Source organism: Oncorhynchus keta, chromosome 36, assembly GCF_023373465.1.
Source record: "Oncorhynchus keta strain PuntledgeMale-10-30-2019 chromosome 36, Oket_V2, whole genome shotgun sequence".
Lineage (NCBI taxonomy): Eukaryota > Metazoa > Chordata > Actinopteri > Salmoniformes > Salmonidae > Oncorhynchus > Oncorhynchus keta.
Genome location: NC_068456.1, coordinates 20,517,686 through 20,542,417, shown reverse-complemented (window position 1 = coordinate 20,542,417; position 24,732 = coordinate 20,517,686). Strand labels below are relative to the sequence as shown.

At 40.6% G+C, this 24,732-nt stretch overlaps 1 protein-coding gene across 5 annotated transcripts in view; it reads left to right on the top strand.

Moving 5' to 3' along the window:
* LOC118369780 (regulator of G-protein signaling 7-like) overlaps nucleotides 1-24,732 on the top strand; it is a 50,983-nt gene that overhangs the window by 8,175 nt on the left and 18,076 nt on the right. For all 5 annotated transcript variants that reach the window (XR_004822675.2, XR_004822674.2, XM_035754473.2 and 2 more), the window contains exon 3: nucleotides 21,388-21,484. Coding sequence is in view for 3 of the 5 variants with exons in the window: in XM_035754473.2 (XP_035610366.1) it covers nucleotides 21,388-21,484 (97 nt within the window). In the remaining 2 variants the exon portion in view is untranslated. The remainder of the gene's footprint in view (nucleotides 1-21,387; nucleotides 21,485-24,732) is intronic.

Genomic DNA, 24,732 nt, shown 5'->3' with positions numbered 1-24,732 from the left:
TACCCTCCGACACATTGGTGCGGCTGGCTTCCGGGTTGGATGCACGCTGTGTTAAGAAGCAGTACGGCTGGTTGTGTTGTGTATCGGAGGACGCGTGACTTTCAACCTTCGTCTCTCCCGAGCCCGTACGGGAGTTGTAGCGATGAGACAAGATAGTAGCTACTACAACAATTGGATACCACGAAATTGGGGAGAAAAAAGGGGTAATTTTTATTATTTTAAACTTTAAAAAAAAGAAGACAACTGGAGCACCTTGGAGCACCTTGGCCAGTACAGGTTAAACACCTTCCCACTAACCAGCACAGGTGTAACACATACTGACTAACAAGGTGAATTATGTGTTAGAGTTGCCCCTAGCTGTCAAAAAAGTAATAAAAAAGAAAATTGTGCCATCTGGTTTGCTAAATATAAGGAATTTGATGTAGAGAATTTACTTTTACTTTGTACTTTTACCCAAGTATGACAATGTAGTACTTTTTCCACCACTGTACTTAAGTACATTAAAATCGGGTACTTTTGGACTTTTACTCAAGTAGTATTTTTCTGGGTTACTTTCACTTTTACTTGAGTCATTTTATATTAAGGTATCTTTACTTTTACTCAAGTATGACAATTGAGTACTTTTCCACCGCTGCCTGTAACAGAACCTTCGCAGAATAATTTTCTTTATTCATTCGGTAATCAATTTCTTGCACAATGTTATCACAGTCATGCCATTTCTAAGTTGTTTGAAGTCCCTTTTTCAAAATCAATTGTAGGTCATCAAATTAATTTCCTGTAAAGATTTTCATGAGATATTGGTCTCTGCTCACTATTTTAAGGCATCCAATAAATATACACTTTCTGTAATCTGGCCAGGGAGAGTTTTACTGCTGATAGTGGATGGAGGTTTTACAGGGACTCCATTGGGAATAACACTCCATATCCTCTCTCAGCTCTTGTCGTTTACTTCTAATGAAAATGGATGGAAGAGGGGTAGAGGTGTTGACCTGATTACTGTGGAGCTGTGTGCCGCTTTTCCTCCAAGCATATTAATAGCATGCGCTGTGATTACCTGATTTATTCACAACACTCCTGGCTGACACTTAAGTTAGAGCATTTCACTGGGTTAAAGCAAACGATCAAATACGAATAGAAGATACAGTATGCAGCATCTCCTTTACGATGCACATACTTCAATTCGTGGTGTTTTCAGGCACAACCCAATCATTGCCTACTCCCTGTAATGTACTCTTTCCAGTCACATACAGTATAAAGCATCTGTCAATATCGCGGTTGTGAGTGTGGTTCTCTGAGTTTGGTTATGTGCTATGATGAATAATGCTCTGCTGCGTTCTGTATGTGGGACAAAAGCAGCCCCGGTGAGGCGCTCATAGTCACACAGAGGATAGAACAACATCCTCCTCCAGTAGGTGTGTGTGTGTGTGTGTGTGTGTGTGTGTGTGTGTGTGTGTGTGTGTGTGTGTGTGTGTGTGTGTGTGTGTGTGTGTGTGTGTGTGTGTGTGTGTGTGTGTGTGTGTGTGTGTGTGTGTGTGTGTGTGTGTGTGTGTGTGTGTGTGTGTGTGTGTGTGTGCGTGCGTGCGGGCGTGCATGTGTCTACTCTAGATGCTTATAGATGCTTAGATTGATCTGAAACATCACAGTGCTTTCATTGAATACAACGGGTGCCTGTCACCAAAATGGCTTTGGAAAGGATGAACAACAGATGAAAGGTTGGGGCTCTTTCATAACATTTGAAACACCTTTGATATTATTGGTCATGCATATCCATTATTTTAACCTGTATGTCAATTATTTGAGTACCCACTTAATCACTTTATAAGCCCGTCCATGCCAGGATTTTAGGTAAGCTTTTATAGCTCTATATAATGGCTGGATCTTTAGTTACTAGGTTTTAAAACTTTGTGTATTTACTTCTCAATATTTGCTAAATTGTCTCTCTCAAATGGTTCCCAAGGTCTGCTTCAGCTGTGTGAGTGACTGTTTGAGGGTGTGAGTGACTGTTTGACGGTGTGAATGACTGTTTGAGGGTGTGAGTGACTGAGGGTGTGACTGATTGAGGGTGTGAGAGCCTGTTTGAGGGTGTGAATAGCTGTTTGAGGGTGTGAGGGTGTGAGTGACTGTTTGAGGGTGTGAGTGATTGTTTGACAGTGTGAATGACTGTTTGAGGGTGTGAGTGACTGAGGGTGTGACTGTTTGAGGGTGTGAGAGACAGTTTGAGGGTGTGAGTGACTGTGTTTCTTTTGATTTGCATTTTTTCTGTCTCTTTAGCCAGAAGCTCGAATCTGCAGAAAAGGTTTTTCAAGCGGCCTGATCTTGTGTTGTGTGTATGGCAGTTCAGGCTTTTGTTTTTCATGTCTTGGCAGCCAGTGAGTGGAATGGTGAGTTCTTCTCTCCACTCTCTAGAGTACGTGTATGACCATTAAACACACAGCTGAGCAAATGTTATTGTATGATTCCGTTATTGTTATTCTTACTTAATATTGGTCTCATTTATATTATTGTGCTTACAAACCATATACAGCATGTGTGAATGAATTACACTATCGATTATTGATTTGTTGATTGATGAGAGCATACTGTGGTGAACACGCAGGGCATTATGTAGGAACAAGCCTATAGTTTTGCCTCTGCCATGGTAACACAGCTGTGTAAAACAAATCTTGTCTACAGATATTACAGTGAATCATCAGCTGGGTATCAGGTCTATTCAGACCCTTGCAATTGTACATCATATGAAACGGAGTGAAGAGCTGTGAAGTGCCAAGCTCCCCCAAGCAGCATTCAAATTCATTCAGTGAGAGGCTCATTAATTGGCAGATCCGAGGAATCTTTGTGTGAAGCCCTTTGTGTGCTATGTAGGCCAGCGGAAATGACTACTGCCCACATTAAAAAATGCTATAGTATACTATGGTTAAATACTATAGTATTCACTGTATTGTTTTTGTGGACTTAACTGTAGTAATCAATGTACTGTTTTTGCGGACTAAAGTCTGCATAAACACTTCAGTGAATACTGTACTATTAACTGTAGTGTTGCGGACATGACTGTACTATACTGTATCATTTATAGTTTACTATAGTATAAATACTGTGGTAAAAAACTAGTATATACAGTTGAAATCGGAAGTTTACATACTCTTAGGTTGGAGTCATTAAAACTCGTTTTTTCAACCACTCCATAAATTTCTTATTAACAAACTATAGTTTTGGCAAGTCAATGAAGGCATCTACTTTGTGCATGACACAAGTAATTTTTCCAACAATTATTTACAGACAGATTATTTCACTTAATTCACAGTATCACAAGTTGACATACACTAAGTGGACTGTGCCTTTAAACAGCTTGGAAAATTATGGCATGGCTTTAGAAGCTTCTGATAGGCTAATTGACATAATTTGAGTCAATTGGAGGTGTACCTGTGGATGTATTTCAATGCCTACCTTCAATCTCAGTGACTCTTTGCTTGACATCATATGAAAATCAAAAGAAATCAGTGAAGAACTCCACTTTTGTAGACCTCCACAAGTCTGGTTCATCCTTGGGAGCAATTTCCAAACACCTGAAGGTACCACGTTCATCGGTAAAAACAATAGTACACAAGTGTAAACACCATGGGACCACACAGCCGTCATACAGCTGAGGATGAAGATGCATTCTGTCTCCTAGAGATGAACGTACTTTGGTGCGAAAAGTGCAAATCAATCCCAGAACAACAGCAAAGGACCTTGTGAAGCTGCTGGAGGAAACAGGTACAAAAGTATCTATGTCCACAGTAAAAATGAGTCCTATACCGACATAACCTGAAAGGCAGCTCAGCAAAGAAGAAGCCACTGCTCCAAATCCGCCATAAAAAAAAGCCAAAGCCAGCTTTGCAACTGCACATGGGGACAAAGATCGTACTTTTTGGAGAAATGTCCTCTGGTCTGATGAAACAAAAATTTAACTGTTTGGCCATAATGACCATCGTTATGTTTGGAGGAAAAAGGGGAGGCTTGCAAGCCAAAGAACACCATCCCAACAGTGAAGCTTGGGGGTGGTAGCATCATGTTGTGGGGGTGCATTGCTGCAGGAGGGACTGGTGCACTTCACAGAATAGATGGCATCATGAGGGTGGAAAATTATGTGGATATATTGAAGCAACATCTCAAGACATCAGTCAGGAAGTTAAAGCTTGGTCGCAAATGGGTCTTCCAAATGGACAATGACCCCAAGCATACTTCCAAAGTTGTGGCAAAATGGCTTAAGGACAACAAAGTCAAGATATTGGAGTGGCCATCACAAAGCCCTGACCTGAATCCCATAGAACGTTTGTGGGCAGAACTGAAAAAGCATTTGCAAGCATGGATGGCCTACAAACCTGACTCAGTTACACCAGGTATTTCAGGAAAAATGGGCCAAAATGCACCCAACTTATTGTGGGAGGCTTGTGAAAACATTTGACCGAAGTTAAACAATTTAAAGGCAATGCTACCAAATACTAATTGAGTGTATGTAAACTTTAGATGCACTGGGAAATAAAAGCTGAAATAAATCATTCACTCAACTATTATTCTGACATTTCACATTCTTAAAATAAAGTGGTTATCCTAACTGACCTAAGACAGAGAATGTTTTCTAGGATTAAATGTCAGGAATTGTGAAAAACGGAGTTTAAATGTATTTGGTTAAGGTGTATGTAAACTCCCATCTTCAACTGTACTATAGTAATTACTGTAGTGTTTTTGCGGACATCACTGTAGTATTTATTACAGCGTTTTAAAAAAATTATCTTTGACATAGCAGTGGAGGCTTTGGCCTTGAGGAAGCCTACTGGACAAAATACTAAAAGAGCACATTTTCTATAACCTGTAGGTAGATAGGACTGAGGTCTGAACGGATATTTCAGAGCTTCTGCTCTTTTCTATAACCTGTAGGGAACACAATATATGATCTACTGTATACTGTAGTGTTTTTGCGGTTTTTAGTATACTGTAGTATTTATTATAGTATTTTACAGTATACTACACCATTCTATAGTAAGTACTACACATGATTGAGGTATACTACAGTGTCTAGTATAGTATTCAACAGTATGAATTATTAAGTAAGTAGTATTTTAGTTTATCAAAGTAGTTGGCTTTTGTAGTAGTATTTTATAGTAAAAACTGTGGTATGTTTTCATGTGGGTGTATATGAAAACATACAACCTCTAGTTCAAAAGGGATGAAAATATATTTCACAAGGAAATAGTGATTTTGATGTTGGATTGCTGGATTGCGTAGGCATTTCTGTCTTGGTGTTTTTCCACTATTGCATATAAGGCTAGGACTCATACAGATGTAAGATCTTAATTTGATCACCCTGTTGCAAGAGAATTTTCCTGCAATGTCTGGCCTTCCTGTGTGTCTCAGGTCGACTCTGTGTCTTCCTGTTGGACGTGTCTGACAGGCGTCTCCATCCTCTTGTTAAGCTTCGACAGAGCCCCCAGACTTTACAAAGCCTATACAGATGTAAGATCTTATTCCGATTTTATTTGATCAACCCGTTTCTGGAGAACTTTCTAAACATCAAAGTGTATTTAAGGTTTAAAAAGGCTTCTTAAGTTTTTGTAATTTCCACTGAAATTTCAGACTTGATTTTCCCTTATGAAAAATGTATCAACCCCGACAAAAATGTCCATGAATTATAATAATTAATCCACATAATAGTTCACATATTCTGTTGCTGGAGGATTATTTTTATGCTGTGGCAAACTGGCTCTAATGAAGATGCTATGTCTGTATGACATCAATCCTAGAAATTATATCTCCTGCTGTTTATGAAAATGGAACAGCTTGAGTTTGTCTTTATAGTCTATGCCAAATGTTACTCCAAAAGTAGGACATTACAGACCACTATCAGTAGATTATGAAAGTATTGGTAAAATATGTATCATTAATCCTTGGCAGACTGTTGCATATTACTGACGCACCAAATACAGAATGGCCTGTACATCTAGATTACTTCCCTTGCTGGCATGGTATGGCAGTGGGAGTGTCCACACATTTGGCCATCTCTCATCTCTCTCCTGTGAAAAGCCTAGCCTTTTTAAACCTTAAATACACTTTGATGTTTAGAAAGTTCTCCAGCCAGTTGGCTAGCACTATAATCATACTACACTGTATTTTCTTCTGTATTACACAAGGGGCTGAGGACGTCTAGGTATTAAAGGGATAGCTGACTCAGGGTCTCGTAGGCCTTGTCTGTCTGTCTGTCTGATTCATTTAATTACAACTCTCCATCTAATGGCAGATTAGCAGGGTCTGGCCACACCACTGATGAGCTTAATGAGCTCAGAGATGGTCAGCTCTTAACGACTGCAGGGAGAAAAACTGACGGATTGGCTTAACTGTGTCTCTCTGCTTTCCCCTTAGATCTCAGATGTGTCGGTGTGTCCATCCTGCTTCTTCTCTCTCGCAATGTTCTTCCTTTTATTTATTTCACTCGCTCTCCTCTGTTTGCTACCACCTCATCTCTTCTCTCTCCTTTCTCTCCTTTCTCTCTCCCTCTCTCTCTCTCTCTCTTCCACTCTCTCTTTCACTCTCTCTCTACCCCCCAAACCCAGTATGGAGTCCTACCAGCAAACCATCCCTCTCTCTCTCTCTCCTTTGAAGTCCAGAGAGAGAGAGAGAGACAAAGAGGGAGCGAGACAGAGAAAGAGAGTGAAAGAGAGAACGAGAGAGAGAATGTATTGAGGTGCTGCGTAGCATAATTATTTTTCCTCCCATATGAAATGTTGATTCACCCACGATTCACAGCTTTTTTGGTAGGAACACTCTAAATAAGCATGTTATGTTGCAGTCACATCAAAACTCTCTGTTATTCGAGGGGATTGTCTTGATTCTGTTCTATGATGATGTATTTTTGGAATAAGTCAGTCCTCCAACCAAACAAGGTTTGTAATAACTAACAGTCAAATTAAAATAAATACTGTATTGCATCATGCCTATGACAATTACATTACTAATTACCATACATATTTCAGTGCTTATTTGTGACCTCAATATGGAGTCACATTAGTCATAGACCAGCGGTCACAGCTCATCGAGTTGTCTCCACCTGCAACCCAGCTCACTGCTTCATGCCATTAGTTCAGCTTGGCAGCCATAGCCCGAGCTCACCTCACCAGTCTCCATCTTGTCTCTCTGTGCCTCTGCGTTGTCTCTGTTCACCCATAGAATGTCTTGCTGTAATAGTATTTGTGTGTTTTTCTGTCCGTACATGTACCATGATTTTGATATTAATAATGATGACAATACTAGTATTACAAAAGCCAACTAACTACTTTACTACTATTACAAAATCCAACTACTTTGATAAACTTGTACTTATATTGGGATTTTCATTCTCCAGTCTATGTATTCATTTGATAAATTCATCTTCCAGCTCTGTTAAAAATGAACCCTTATAATTGGTATCAAAATTACTTTTCTTACTTTCATTAATTTAACATGGTGCAATTAATTAAAGCCTCCCTAGTTAAATTAATTGGTAGTGTGCAACTCTGTCCAAATCCCTAGAAATTCTCCTGAAGCTATGAAAGAGACTACATTCAGGATGGTTAAACTGTTGCAGAAATGCTCCAGGATGTTTTCAAGACGTACCCGCCATAGGAAAACGCAAGTCATTCTTCTTGTCATTATTTTTCTCACAGAGTGTTTCAGTCTCCCTGCTTTGGTTATCTACTAATTGGAAAGTGACATTCCTGTGGACAATACCAGTGTCTGGAAAAGTTGTGCTTTTTCACTCTTCCCCACTCTCCACTGGGATTACTGATGGTTGCATTCCCATGACAACCAGCCCTCAGTCAAACGCTATTATCTCCAACACTTCAACAGGGTGTCCAACAGATCTCTGGCTAACTGAGGGTGTGAGGAATGTGTCAGGGTTTGTGTGTGTGTGTACAGTATGTGTGTATGTGTGTGTGTGTGCTTGCCTGCGCCCAGAAGTGCATGCAATGATTTCCCAGTTTCCCACATAAACACTTAAAAATAACAACCAAGCTGTAACCAAGCTGATGAACAACCAATTAAACAGTTCTCCAAGATAGAGGAGAAGAGAAAGACAGAACCCTGTCAGCAATCCTTCAGTTTGAGACAAGGGGCCACGTCTTACCGAGCTGCCTTGTACAATGCCATATAAATCAGATGTACAATCCTCTGTCTGGGCTTCCTGTGTGTCTCAGGTAGACTTTGTGTCCTCCTGTTGGACGTAGCTAACAGGCTTCTCCATCGTCTTGTTAAGCCTCTACAGATGCCCCAGACTTTACAAAGCCTATACAGATGTAGGATCTTAATTTGATCACCCTGTTCCAGGAGAACTTTCTAACATCAAAGTGTATTTGAGTTTTAAAGAGGCTTGATTTTCCCTTACGAAAAATGTATCGACCTCTACAAAAATGTTAATGAATTATAATCCACATAATTCACATTTCCTGTTGGTGCAGAATTATTTTTCTGCTGTAGCAAACTGGCTCAAATTAATATCCTACATCTCTATTTCCCCCTGTGCCAGAGATAACCGGTAGATCATGTATTATCCTCTCAGTACAGTGCCAGCGGGAGCTGATGGAAGCATGCAAACCTTGCAGAGTAAAAACAAGGTTGATTCTTAAGCAGTGCATTAGGAGATGGTAAGCTATTTTTTTGTGCCTTACTATACAAATGTAGGATCTTAATTTGAGAATCTTAATTAAGATACGGCATTTGTAGATTGATTTGGATTCTTTCAGCTATCTTGCTTCTCCTTTGTCCTTTCATGAGTGTGTCAAATGAATAACTGGAAGGATGTTATTGATGCAACCTGCATCAACAGACCATCACAAGCCCTCTTGCAAGTATGTGAATGTTCAATATAGATGTATCAATAGTGTGTATCAAAACGCTTATGATCTCCATACAATTTTAGCATTATTTTGCCTGTCAGTCTATGGTTATTGGCTGTGTGTCTGTCCCATCTGACTCTCAGTCCCTCTCTGCTCCAGAGACAGGGATGTGGCCTGGAATGCCCGTTAGGATCCAGCTGCTTCCAACTCATTGGTATTTGGGAGACAGAGCGTTCCCGAGCGTCTGTTGCACGTGCAAAGGAGGGGCTGGGCTGGGCTAGAGATGCTCTTCTCTCTCTCTCTCTCTCTCTCTCTCTCTCTCTCTCTCTCTCTCTCTCTCTCTCTCTCTCTCTCTCTCTCTCTCTCTCTCTCTCTCTCTCTCATGTTATCAGGACCTAAAAATAGAAGCCATCCCCCCTCTCCCTCCACTCCCAATGCATCTGTGTTTTCCTCCACAACCTCCCTTCTTCTTCTTCCTTGTATTTTTTTGTCCACAGATGAGACTCTTCACATGTTGAGAACTTTGGACTATAAGGTTCTATCTGCATTCATGTCAAAAAGAAGTTATTGACCTAGCCTTGTTCTGTTCAATGTTCTCTACCGATATAGCCCAATTTATGTTGTTAAGTTCAAAAGAATACAAGATAAAAATTGCTGACACCATTCAAACCAATGAGGATTCAGAACGTTAAAGCCAATTATCTCAGAATCATCTTTTTGCAGATAGAACCTTATAGTCCCAAGCTCTAGATGTGAACCCGGACTATTTAGACTGTAGTTACACACAGTACTTGCCTCAATTTGAGTGGAGCCATACTTATTAAAACTTACTGCTGTGGTACATTTCCTTGATTCACATGATCAGTAACTGTTAAAATGCATCCATCTCTGAATCTTTAAACTGGGTTAAAGTTTGATGAACTCCCCCCGCTGTGTCATAGCTAATCAGCAGATGCTAACCCCCAGGATGCACTGTGGTTGGTGTATATGGATGTAATACCCCGTGCTGCTACATCACATCATTATAAAACTGGATTTGATGAATAGATTGCGCTCTCATAGAATACAAGAGAGATGAACGCATACAGTAGTATCAATAATAGAAAATACATTTACAGGCCAGGGTTAACTGTATGTATTTGTTTTGTGAATACCCTCATAAACATGGTCATGGTCATGTCATGTAGTTATATTCTCTGGTTTCCTTCTCATCAGTATCTCCTGTGGCTGAATTGTCATCAGTGCAGCTCAGCCAGCTCAGTTAAGACACTGCAGAAAATGAGTATGCATCTTTTATTTTTTACATTATTTATTAATTTTCAGCAGGCTGTTTGAGTGATGAAACCACAGTAGGTGGGCAGCGTTATACGCTCTCAGTGGAATTTGTTCCAGCACACGACCAACCTTGGCTTAGTCATTTCGCCCACCGTCCGCCCACTGAGAGACACAGCGAGAGAGGCCTTGCCCCAGGATCTCTATCCCACTATCAGCCAGATAGACAGCCGTCCAAACAGCAGAAACAACAGAGAGCCTAGACTCAATATTACAAACCATAGACCCATCAACAGACACCTTAGAGACAGCAAAGGAATAGAAACAGAAAGAACAACATACAGATACAACACAGACAGCATTGGACATACCGGTATAAACAGTGGCTGTAAAGGCAGACTTAGCAATAGAAACAGTTACAATGGATCAATGGCTGCAAAGCCAGCATTAGAAACATCAAAATTGATTATTGGGAGAGTAACTGAAACAGCAGTATCAGGGTCGTTCCACCAAATGAGGGCCTTTTGCATCCCTTTGATATTTTAAGTAGAAATTAAGAGTTTATTTCCAAAACGCTATATATCCATTTTCAGAAATGTTGGTAAATGAGCTTTTATTGTTTAATGAACTTATGAAAGAGACTGGTATGTTTTTTTCAGTATCTAACAATGGCATCGGGTGGTTCAGTGACAGACATGTATTTGTTTGAAATCTATCACTTGATGGTTTCATTTCAGAGAGACAAATAATGATAATTGTTTGCAAAACGCTATATATCCGCTAAATAACTACATTTTTCTTAAAGAACTGTTCAAATGATACATTTGTGACATTAATATTTAAAAACATGTTTTAAAAAATGAATCAATAGAGTAATATGAGATCTGTACTGTATGTAAAACATTTTTGTAATTTTTGTAATTTACAATTAGTGCATTGATCTTAAGATAGCTAGGACAGATAGCTAGGACAGACAACCACATATCACAGTGAAATATACAGGATACGAACATTTCATTCCAGCTAAACAATGGAAATATGTCTCCCGAGTGGTGCAGTGGTCTAAGGCACTGCATCGCAGCGCTAGCTGTGCCACTAGTGAACCTGGTTCAAGTCCAGACTCTGTCGCAGCCGGCCGCGACCGGGAGACCCATGGGGCGACGTACAATTGGCCCAGCGCTGTCCGGGTTCGTGGAGGTTTTGGCCGGCAGGAACGTTCCTGTCCAATCGCGCACTAGCGACTCCTGTGGCGAGCCGGGTGCAATGCACGCTGGCTCTATCGCCAGGTTTATGGTGCTTCCTCCGACACATTGGTGCAGCTGGCTTCCAGGTTAAGTGGGTGTTGTGTCAAGAAGCAGTGCTGGATTGGGTTTCAGTGGACGCACGGCTCTCGACCTTCGCCTCTCCCGAGTCCATTGCAGAGATGGGACAGGACTGTAACACATCAAATCAAATGAAATACATGTTTATTGGTCACATACACATATGCAGATGTTAATGCGAGTGTAGCGAAATGCTTGTGTTTCCAGTCCAGCAATGCAGTATTATCTAACAAGTAGTCAAAAAATTCACAACGACTAACAATGTAAGGGGATGGAATAAGAATATGTACATATAAATACTGTATATGGATGCTCGATGGCCGTGCGGCATAGTCAAGATGCAATAGATGGTTTAAAATACAGTATATACATATGAGATGAGTAATGTAGGATATGTAAACATTATTAAAGTGGCATTATTTATAGTGACTAGTGATACCATTATGTAATCCATTTATTAAAGTGGCCAGTGATTTGAGTCTGTATATTGGCAGCAGCCTCTCTATGTTAGTGATGGCTGTATAACAGTATGATGGCCTTGAGATAGAAGCTGTTTTTCAGTCTCTCGGACCCAGCTTTGATGCACCTGTACTGACCTCGCCTTCCGGATGATAGCGTGGTGAATAGGCAGTGGCTCGGTTGGTTGTTGTCCTTGATGATCTTTTTGGCCTTTCTGTGGCATCGGGTGCTGTAGGTATCCTGGAGGGCAGGTCCTTTGCCCCCGATGATGTGTTGTGCAGACCGCACTACCCTCTAGAGAGCCTTGCAGTTGAGGGCGGTGCAGTTGCCATACTAGGCGGTGATACAGCCCGACAGGATACTCTTGATTTTGAATCTGTAGAGGGTTTTGAGGACCTTCTTCCCCACGCTGTCTGTGTGGGTGAACCATTTCAGTTTGACTGTGATGTGTACACTGAGGAACTTAGAACTTTCCACCTTCTCCACTACTGTCCCATCGATGTGGATAGGGGGGTGTTCCCTCTGCTGTTTCCTGAAGTACACGATTATCTCCTTTGTTTTGCTGACGTTGAGTGAGAGGTTATTTTCCTCGCACCACACTCCGAGGGCCCTCACCTCCTCCCTGTAGGCTTTCTCGTCGTTGTTGGTAATCAAGCCTACCACTGTAGTGTCGTCTGCAAACTTGATGATTGAGTTGGAAGCGTGCATGGCCATGCAGTCATGGGTGAACAGGGAGTACATGAAAGGGCTGAGAATGCATCCTTGTAGGGCCCCAGTGTTGAGGATTAGCAAATTGAGGATACCGCGAAATTGGGGAGAAAAAGGGGTATAATTTAAAATATATATATATATATATATATATATATAACAAAAAAAAGTAAAAATAATACATAAAAATTACAAATAATGAAAAAAAGTCTATGGAAATATAGTTTAGCAAAAAAACACATTTTAATACAGAACTAAAATAGATTAATAAAAAAATCTGAAAACAGTAATATTCTACACACACACACATGAAGGTACCCATCCATAAGAAATCATTTCTGGTGAAAAAACACAAATGTGACAAATTGGTGGATGTAGCGTTTTGGAAATTAACTCTTCAAATTATGCACCAATAAGCAAGTTATATTCAATGAAGTGCCCTTTAAAGGAAATATTCACCCATTTTGAATGTTGTATTGTATTTGTGCATCCCTGAGCGATGTTCTGTCGAATCCCGGGGTCATTTCATGTTTTCATGTCTATCTGAGATCTTTCCATTCACACAGGCAGAAATACAGGGAGGTGTATTATAATGGTGGTGGGGGAGGGGGGGGAGAAACCAGCAAAGAAATGAGAAAGCGACCTGGCATAAAACTCCTGCCAGGAATATCTCGCCTGTTAATCAGACAAAATGTCAAACGAGGATAAATGCTGCCGTTTTTCCAGGCAGCAGGCCTACCTCACATCCATGATTCACAGCTCAGCTTCCAATACAGGGATAGGGAATGGCAGGATTATCCCTGGGGAGGGGTGAGGGGGAGAGAGAATTCAACAATCCCCTGTAGGTATCCTGACATTTGGCTTATTCCCTCTGGACTCCAGCTTCGATCAACCACATCCTGTGAGCCTGGTACAGTAGCCCCAGGGAGTCACAATCCTCTCTCTCTCTCTTGCTCTCTCTCTTGCTCTCTCTCTTTCTCTCTCTCTTTCTCTCTCTCTCTCTCTCTCTCTCTCTCTCTCTCTCTCTCTCTCTCTCTCTCTCTCTCTCTCTCTCTCTCTTTACTCTCTCTCTCCCTCTTTTCTCTCTCTTTCTCTCTCTCTCTCTCTCTCTCTCTCTCTCTCTCTCTCTCTCTCTCTCTCTCTCTCTCTCTCTTTACTCTCTCTCTCCCTCTTTTCTCTCTCTCTCTTTCCCCCTCTCTCTCTCTCTCTCTCTCTCTCTCTCTTTTCTCTCCCTCTCCCTGAAAGCTCACACGTAGGAGAAATGGGGGCAGCATGTTCCAAACGCTTGCCTTTGATGAACATTCACTGGTTTGAAAATTCAAAGGGATGGGTGATTGACTGTAGAATAGTATAGGCCTTGGTATATTTTTTAATTTGTATTTATTAGGATCCCTATTAGCTGCTGTCAAGGCACTCTTCCTGGGGTACAAACAGGATTAAAACAATTATATCACAACAAAAACACAACAGCCCACATCATCAATAAAACAATGCATCATACACTACTTCATTATATTATTACTCTCTTATTACAAACGTACGATATAAAATGGATAATACTACAATACAACAACATTACAATGTGTGCGTGTGCAAAATGAGATTTTACTGCTTGCTTGAGTTCCGTGTAGTCATGGCTCTATGTAGTACTGTGCAATTCCTAGAGTCTGTTCTAGACTTGGGGACTGTGAAGAAACCCATGGTGGCATGGCTTGTGGGGTATGTATGAGCATCTGAGCTGAAAATAATTATTCGAAGCAGAATAGGAACGTTGGTGTCTCCGTCGGCAACCACCTGGAACACAATCTATATTGAATACAGAGTGAGAACGCTATAGTCAAAACCCTCTTAGATATCACACCTGTATATTATTAACTGTGAACTGGGGTAGAACGTTCAGACATGTCGCTCTTTCACTCATTGTCTGTCCACTTCAGGATGTTGTGTAAGTTCATGTTGTCAATTCAAATGGCACTTTTTAGGGGCCAGAGGGGAAACACTGTGTCGAATGAGGGAGAGTTACAAAAGGAGACAAAAGAAGAAAAGAAGAGTTGAATTGCTGTGCCCACTGGGTTAGATGAATTGTTGTGCCCACTGGGTTAGAATGTACTATTCATTTTATGGTCCATTACAGTGTCTTCAAAGGGAAAATACAATGACAATGACGTTATGATAATGATATCGTTTACTGATGTGGGCGAATGTTGCTTGTTCTTCCTCATGTTTGTTGTGGCATAACTCTTCTACAAATGGATAGTTCCCTGAATTGGTGTGACAAAACAGAAGCCTCTGGAAGTGAGCCTCTCATTTGCATGGCTAAGCGTCTCTTATCCGGGCACCATTTGTACTCAGGCATCTGCTCTTCATGTTCTCTAGCCCCGTCCTGCTGTGAGCCAGAATGCAGCCTCTTCAGCATGACTGTGCTCCAGGTTTACTAGTACCTACGAAAGGGAGGAAGAGAGAGAACCAAATACTGCCAGTCATGTGTATGACTGTTTTTACAGTTCCAGTTACAAAACCAAACTCCCTTCTCCTCCCAGTTTTCCCGGTACAGGGGCTCTCCTTCACAGGACCTAAGTATCCTCCCACTCCCTCTCCGTCTCCTGTTAACGACGGGCAAACTGTGATGTCGTTGCAGTACTACGTCTTCCGATGTTGCCTTAGTAACAAAGAGACATAGACGGAGAGTGGTACTTAAAATTCACGTCATTCTTGCACTAACCTTGTCTCTAGGAGGTCAATAACTTCTCCCTCCTGTCCTGAAGGTACTGGCCATTTCAATGTCTGTCTGGCATGTGTTAATATTCCACTGTGCCAGTTTATGGGGGACGGGGATTGGGGGGTGGGAGGGGGAGGGTTTCTTGGAGAGGCAGTAGTGTATTTTTGGCCCTTGGCATCATTGCTTTTCTATCTTTATTAGTTGCAGAGGCAGAGCAATATCAATATCTGTGTAACCAGATACTTCACTCAGAATACCCAGTTTAGATGATGAAACAGTAGGCTAAGGCAATGCAGAGCGAATATTTTATGATGACAGCTTCATGTGTAAATGTAATTGATATTAAATCTGAAGATGTCCGTTATAGCATTGGGACATTATAACATGTCATATATTTCTATTTACTTCATATTTTGAAAAGTTGGACACTGAGTGGCATTATGGAATATGCTGAATGAAGCTCATCGGTCGATTGATAGACATACAGAATATTATTGTGACACATGCAGGGTATGCAAATATGATGATCAAAGTAGTTGATTGGTTTTCTATTTTTCAATAATTTATCATTTGTGTTTTTTGATGATGCCTCTCTCTCAAACAGTAAGCTCATATCACTATGTTTGACGGTTCTCTGCGAGAAGGATGAGTTTTAAGCCTGATATGTTTCCAAGTTAATTGTCCTGTTGAAATGAGGTGAAAATGGTTACTAAAATGTGGGGGATTGAATCTAGAAAGATATCTTATGAATAAAGACCATTTTAATATCTTAGTTCAGCACACCTTTATAACATTGGCTATTAAATTAATAATATATTTCTCCATATAATTTACACTATATGAGGTTGAATGTACATTTTTTTTATTAACAAGGGCATGGATGGATTTAGCTGATAAAGCCACCAAGTCAGAGAATTGATCTATTCACATTTGACTCTATTCTCTAGATCTGTTCATATATGGCATGTACATTTGAATGAGGATCTCAAACAAGCCTATGTTCTGTTTTTGCCTAAGGCATGAGGAGAACATTGTGTTTTTGGAATGAGTCCATATTATGCAAACGCATCACACTGTTCAACACTGTGTTTCTTATTTGCTTGTCGACATAACTGTGTTTTCACTCAAAATGCCACAAATCATGCCTGAGGACTGTGAGCAATTCTCTGTGTAGTGGATGATTTAAAAATGGAACGGGAAGAGGAAGTGTCCATGACCAATTCTCACTCAAATCTGCATTAAATCTGCCTGTATGCTCCATAATGTGTGGTGTATTTATTGTGCTGTATGTGTGACATGCAACAGTGTTGCCTTTCTAGAACACTGTGATAGAAGTGTGTAGTGTGTAACTATAACTGTGTAAAAATCTACACTTGTGTCCTCCTCAGATAACACTAGCTGGATAATTCCATTCCCCTCAGGATAAGCAGTTCTTAAAGCCCCATAATACACTAAATGCACAGCTTTCATTCAAAATCTGCAATCATGGTGATGCAGTATAAAACGTAAATGTTTACAAGATAACACAAACCTGCCACAATAGGCCATTGTCATTAAATGGGCAATTCATGAAGCTTCTGTAAAGCCCTACAGGAGCAGCAGGCCCACTGTAAGGAAATGAAAAGCTCCTCCATTATTCTCCTCCGTGATGGATGATTGTCCCATTTCCATGCTGGTGATGCTGTAAAAGAAACCCACTCTTTCCTTTCTCTCTCTTTTCCTGGTAGCGAGCAGTTCAAGTGAGTAGATGTATGAAGCAGAGTAAAAAGTTTAGTGCTTCATTAAAAAGTGAATGTTTGTTCTTTTGTCTCAAATGCTCATTGGCGCTCCTTGACAATTCTGAGACACATTATGCACTACAGATGTAGGATCTTCATATGAGCCAGTTTGCTACAACAGGAAAATTATACTGTAACAACAGGAAATGTAAATTATTATGTGGATTATAATTAAGGGGAATTTTTGTGTAGTGGATGAATACATTTTTCATTAGGGCAAATCAAGTCTGAAATGTCAAAGTGGAAATGACAAACTTTTAAAAACTCAAATACAACAAGTTTGCATTTCTAAGCAACAAAAGAGTGATCAAATTAAGATTCCACATATGTAGTTGGAATAGCAAAGTGGTAGCCTTTATTATATTTGGAGCTTTTGTTAGTCATTCCATATTTACATACTTGTGTTCAGAAAACAGGCAATTCGCTGTAGAAAGGCAGCGAGGTGTAGTTCTAGGCATTCAGTACAAGAGAGAAACACTCTTCTTCATGATATGTACTCAGAAAAAAATGTTCAGTGGGAGGGAGAGACAGTGTGAAGTATCGATCATTACTCTGTTATCCTGCCGATTAGCTCAGTGAATCATGTAACTAAGTTCTAAAAAGGTGTCAGGATGTTTCATTTCTCAATGTGCCTGCTGTCATTTAGCTACTGTATGGATAATCTATTGGCATTGTGAATACTGGTAGCAGCTGTCTTTTACCTAAGGATCTCTGTTGTCATAGTGACAGTTCTTTGTTAGAGACTTGCTCAGAATGATCTGATGAGAGCTGTTCAGCAAAGCGTTCGATCCTCTGTCTGTCTGGCAGCAGTTGCACCCGTTGAGGAGGGAGGACATACACGTTAGATAGGCATCTCTGTTACCCCATACTCTTTATACTCTATACCTGTGTTCTTTCAGTCCATTACAAGCCAATTACTCAATAGGTTTTGGCTTCAGGGAACTTGAAATAAGGCAAGCACTTTTTGTAAGATTCTCCATTTTCTCAAAAGATTTGTGACGTGCATGTCTTGGTTGCCCTGGTGAATTGATTTTAATAAGGACTTGTGTGTTTACATATCTATATTTGATGCAGTTGTATTTACTATTCTTGATAACAGAGGTGTCTGCTCTACTCTGTTCCATATTCTATTTCAGTTGAGAAGTTGGTACATCCTAGGTTGCTGTGCTACTGTGTCCTGCAATTGCAATTATGTGTTATTTTCATCAAATACTTAGGACAACAAAACAGTCCATTGTGACTTCAAATGAAATAATCGCCTTCAGTGGAGGCGGTAAAACATTTAAAAAGTGCAGATAGCTAGTTTATCCTACTGTAACACCCTGCTCAAACAGAGGGGATGCTATGTTAGCTAGTTGGCTAGGACTATCCAACACAACACTGGAAGTCTTCCATGTCAAGGTTAGCTTTTGGTATTACTAATGTATTGCCACCGGGGCCCGCTGGTGTTAATGCTTACTGACTGTACACTAACGCTACTGCATGATTGTAGCGGTTTTACTAATGCGTTAGTTCCATTAGCTATGTTGACTATGACGTTACTTTAGCTAATATGTGGACAACAATGTAGGCTGTGTGTAGCGGTTTGGCTTGGAAAGTTTTTTTCGCCTGGTCACATACAGCTGAGGTGTTGTGCATTGAAGTCCACAAGTGAAGGGAAGAGGTGAGTGGAGGAGAGCGCATAACGTAGATGAGAGAAGGAATACAACGTGGCTGTTATGAGAGTGAACTCTGTCTATGCATGATCAGGGGTGTATTCATTCTGCCGATTCTGTTGAAAAATGTATCTTAAACGGAAGCAAATGGAACAAAACGGGTATACATTTGTCCGGTAGAAAATCTTGTTTGCAACTGTTAGACTAATGATTACACCCTATATCAGCTAGATGCAGGCAAGAGTGTGCAAGGCGGTATTGAATGTCACTGTCTGTCACCTCAAATTTGTCTCTCGACCAGTGTGCACCTGCGTTGTAAACTTTCATTCATAGGCTAGGTTGTAGCAACCTCATGATGGGTATAGAGAAAATTAGAGTATCATGTTGTAGCCTAAACCTATCGCTGTTACATTGAACTGGGTGAATGGAATATGAATGAAAGTCATCCAATATGCTGTAATAGAAATAAGGCCGTCCACCCTCATCTTAAACTGCACTGACTGCCATTGGACGTATCTGAAGATTGAACACCATTTCTCAGTAAGTACCTCTATTTTAGACTATTGTACAAAGATCCAGTGCTTAGGTAATGGTAACTGAGACTAACATGGCAGTCTCAGGTACTCAGCCACAGCATTTTTGCAAATGTCCACTGTAAGAATAACATTATGGTAATGTTGCTGTGAAGGGAGGCCTTCAGGGGGTGCCTGCCATCTATATCTAGAAGGGGGGCTGAATATGACAGAGTGGAGTTATGAATATTTATTGTTATGTGTTTACCCTTTATTCTATTGGTCAGTAGATAAATCAGTATCATAATCCATATTTCATAAATTGACAGTTTTTTGTATCAGGAATCAAGGTAAGACCCAAGGTGCAGACCGTATCGAAGTAACAATGTTTATTACAGCAACAGGGGCAAAGGTACAGGAAGGCAGGTAGGCTCAGGGTCAGGTCAGGCAGAGGTCAGTAATCCAGAGGTGGGGCAAAGGTACAGGACGGCAGGCAGGCTCATGGTCAGGGGCAGGCAGAGTGGTCAGGCGGGCGGGTACAGGGTCAGGAGAGGCAGGGCTAAAAAACCAGGAGGACGAGAAAAGAGAGACGGGAAAAGCAGGCGCTGAATACAAAACAAACAAACAAGACGACCTGGCTACAGACAAACAGAGAACACATGTATAAATACACAGGGGATAATGGGGAAGATGGGCAACACCTGGAAGGGGGTAGAAGCAATCAAAAAGACAGGTGAAACAGATCAGGTTGTGACATATATGCATACTTTCATCATTACACTTTGATCCATTATTCTTAAGTATGTGTATGAATAGGAGATGTAATGTTATTATGTTGTGCTATCATTTGTTCTGTCTTTGTTCCCTCTCTCTCCTCCCTCATCACAGGTGACGAGCTGTACCTGTGACCAGTGGGAATGGTTTATAGTAGAGTGCTATGGAGTGGGGCTTGCAGGTCTCCTGGGTTCTGGGCCTGGGAGAACATGAGTGAAGGTGTCTCTGCAAGGAGGCCTTCTTATTGTGTTTGTTATTTTCAGTCTGAGGGCCATGTATTTGTAATAAATATCCCTCAAATGTTGCATCAGACAATGTGGTCCTGCGATTCCTTTCATAGATACAGTCTATGAAAATCCCTTCCAGAGGACAGCTGCCAGAAGAAAATATTTACGGAGTGTAGTTGTCAAGATACTGTACAGACTGATGGGGAAAGTCGACGAGGCACAGGGAAGCCAGTCAAATTAACCAAATGCAATCAACGAGGGTTGAAAATGAGCTTTTGTAATCAACACTAACCAACAAACCCTAATGGTTACCAATTAGTTATCCTATATGATACAGTATATGGGAAGTACATTGAAGTCTATAGAGTAGAAATAGAACAGCAGGCATTGCATTGTGTCTGTGTGTATGTGTGTTTACGTGTGTGTATATGTGTGTGTGTGTGTGTCACATTGTTACATTGTATTTATTTATGCCAGAGGGCTACTTTGGGATATCTTTTGGCATCCATCCGTGAAGGCTGACGGATCCGGGCCACGCTTCACTTCACTCTGTCCTGTCTGTTTCTAGAAATAGGGCCTTCCGCCAGGGCACCTGAGCCATAGCAATGCTCCAATCCTGGAGAGTTGCGATGCAGATCTGCCTTTCTGTGGCATGTCTGTTTTTATCCAGGTTGTCATGTCACATTTCTTTTAGGTTTTAGCTTGAAGGTGTGATTCAGTCATCACAATGTCCTTTTATATTTCTCTGATGTCTTTTTTGTGACATCTTGTTTTGTCCAGTTTTTTTAAAGACGCATAGGATGGGGAAATATTAGGCAGACACTTTGCTATTAGGGTTGATAAACTAAATTATCACTAATCCAGTAACATAAACTGACATTGACATGAGAAGTGTCTGGTTGAATCAACGTTGTTTCCATGTCATTTCAACGAAGGGACGTTTAACCAACGTGGAATAGACCTTGAATTGCCGTCTGTGCCCAGTGGGTCACAGAGGCAGAGCTGTGTCACAGAGGCCATTCACAATAGCAGCCTTTTCCGGCCACTTTCCCCAGTCTCCTGACTATATTTCCACTGATCATTTCTAACATTATGTCTTCTCTCTTTTCTTCCAGATGGAGGACGTAATAGCCCGCATGCAGGATGAGAAGAATGGAATTCCTATCCGCACTGTGAAAAGTTTTTTATCCAAGATTCCAAGTGTTTTTTCAGGTAAACATCTTACCTAAAGCTTGTGTTGTAATATATTGTAAACAGTGAAATGGTAATGCCAGCTAATAAAGTCTTCTGGCTTCTGACTGACTTGGGAGAGCTGTCCGTGGTTGTGAAACCCATACACCTAAACCAGAGATGAAACAGAATACCAAAATTAATCATAATGTTGCAGGGAGCTGTGCAGAGTTCTGAAAAGAGAACCTAGAGTTGAGAAACGACACTCAAAACTGAACACAATGGAAACTTGAAGGCTAGATAGCCTTGTAAATGTGTCTTGTTCTCTTTAATACCTTATGCAAAAGTGGAGCATGCATATTCCTTTTGCAGGGTAGCAAACAACAGATATGAGTTGCCATTATTCAGGAAGTCACTAGTGACCTTGCCTAGAATACGTATACAAGCAGAACAGTTGATGTAATGTGAGTGGTGATCCTGGAACAGTAAAGTACTCTGGAGCCAAGATGAAGTCCATAGAAAGACTAAATGAACAGCACAGCCACAGGATGAATGGAGGAACTGTTTTGTTCAGTCTTATTCAGTGCTGCTCAGCATTCAGTTAAAATGAAATGCCCCCTATTTAGTAGTAGCTGCAGTACAATAGTTTGTTAATTGAGTCACGTATACACTCCCCTCCATATTTATTTAGACAGTGAAGCTACATATTTTAAATACAACTCTATACTCAAGCGTTCGGAATGTAAGATAAAATGTTTGTATGAAGCGACAATACAGAATGTCACCTTTTATTTAGGGTATTTTCATACATACATGCATACAGGCATACATGCATACAGGCATACATGCATACAGGCATACATGCATACAGGCATACATACATACATACATACATACATACATACATACATACATACATACATACATACATACATACATACATACATACATACATACATATGCATCATACATACAGTGCATTCAGGAAAGTATTCAGACCCCTTGACTTGTCCCACATTTTGTTACGCTACAGCCTTATTCTAAAATTGATCAAATATGTATATTTTCTCATCAATCTACACACAACACCCCATAATGACAAAGCGAAAACAGGTTTTTAGAAATTTTGGCAAATATATTAAAAACAGAAAACAGAAATACCTTATTTACATAAGTATTCAGACCCGTTGCTATGAGACTTGCAATTGAGCTAAGGTGCACCTGTTTCCATTGATCATCCTTGAGATGTTTCTAAAACTTGATTGAAGTCCACTTGTAGTGAATTCAATTGAATGGACATAATTTGGAAAGGCACCCACCTGTCTATATAAGGTCCCAGTGTTGATAGTGCATGTCAGAGCAAAAACCAAGCCATGAGGTCGAAGAAATTGCCCGTAGAGCTAAGAGACAGGATTGTGTCGAGGCACAGATCTGGGGACGGGTACCAAAACATGTCTGCAGCATTGAAGATCCCAAAGAACACAGTGGCCTGCATCATTCTTAAATGGAAGAAGTTTGGAACCACCAAGACTCTTCCTAGAGCTTGGAAGCTGAGCAATTGGGGGAGAAGGGCCTTGGTCAGGTAGGTGACCAATTGTGATGGTTACTCTGAAAGAGCTCCAGAGTTCCTCTGTGGAGATGGGAGAAACTTCCAGAAGGACAACCATCTCTGCAACGCTCCACCAATCAGGCCTTTATGGTAGTGGCCAGACGGAAGCAACTCCACACAAAAAAGCAAATCCCAGCCCGCTTGGAGTTTGCCAAAAGGCCCCTAAAGTGTCTCAGACCATGAGAAACAAGATTCTCTGACTGATAACACCAAGATTGAACCCTTTGGCCTGAATGCCAAGCGTCACCTCTGGAGGAAACCTGGCACCATCCCTACAGTGAAGCATGGTGGTGGCAGCATCATGCTGTTTTTCAGCGGCAGGGACTGGGAGACTAGTCAGGATCAATGGAAAGATGAACAAAGCAAAGTACAGAGACATCCTTTATGAAAACCTGCTCCAGAGCACTCAGGACCTCAGACTAGGGCCAAGGTTCACCTTCCAACAGAATAATGACCCTAAGCACACAGCCAAGACATCGCAGGAATGACTTCAGGAAAAGTCTCTGAATGTCTTTGGCCCAGCCAGAGCCTGGAAATGAACCAGATTGAACATTTCTGGAGAGACCTGAAAATAGCTGCGCAGTGACATTCCCCATCCAACCTGACAGAGCTTGAGAGGATCTGCAGAGAAGAATGGGAAAAACTCCCCAAATACAGGTGTGCCAAGCTTGTAGCACCAAGAAAACTCAATGCTGTAATCGCTGCCAAAGGTGCTTCAACAAAGTACTGAGTAAAGGGTCTGAATACTTATGTAAATGTGATATTTCTTTTCTGATTTAAATTTTTTTTTTTGCTAAAATGTATAAAAAACTGTTTTTGTTTAGTCGTTATGGGTTATTGTGTGTATATTGACGAGGATTTGCAAAAAAACAATTTAATCCATTTTAGAATAAGGCTGTAACGTAACAAAATGTGGTAAAAGTTCATGGGTCTAAATACTTTGCCGAAGGCATACATGCTGTCATAAAATTACACTATTTTCAGAATAGCCTTGTAGCGGATTACCTCACACATCTCACCATTTTAACCTCCTAGAAAGTGAGTCATTGCTGAAGGTGTGAATTTTACTGGGTGTATTAATGATGGTAATCCATGATCAATCTTATCTGGATATGCTAATGCTAATTGGCTGTTATCTTACAGTTTTCTGTAAATGCTATCAATTTTCAAAACAGTGGACTGAACTTTGTGGCCTTTTGCAAAACATCAAATGAACACAACAGATGCTCTTGATGAAAAAAAGATGAACACAAACATTTCTCTTGAGACTAACCTGACAAAACAGAAAGTAACCCTGTCTTAAAATAAATCCCAGTTGATCAATACATTTTATTTGCAGTCGATGATCACAATTGGACATACAACAATTAAAATGTGCAGAATTATGGGCAAATACTCTCCTTTTATGCATAATTCACCAAACAATTTCATACACATCAAATTGAATATCATTCATGTTCAAAAAAGAAAATGGAAAGTAAGCACATAGTGTACAGGATCCAATTCTCATCACAACACATGTTCGTGTATTCAATACATAGGCTGGTCTACTCATAGGTTTTTTGACTTTCCATCAGCAAGCAGAAACACAGCGTTAATTCAAACAGTGCTTCCCAAACTGTGGGTCGTGGCAGGGTTAAATGATTTGTGCATTACAACACAACAAATGTACATATACACA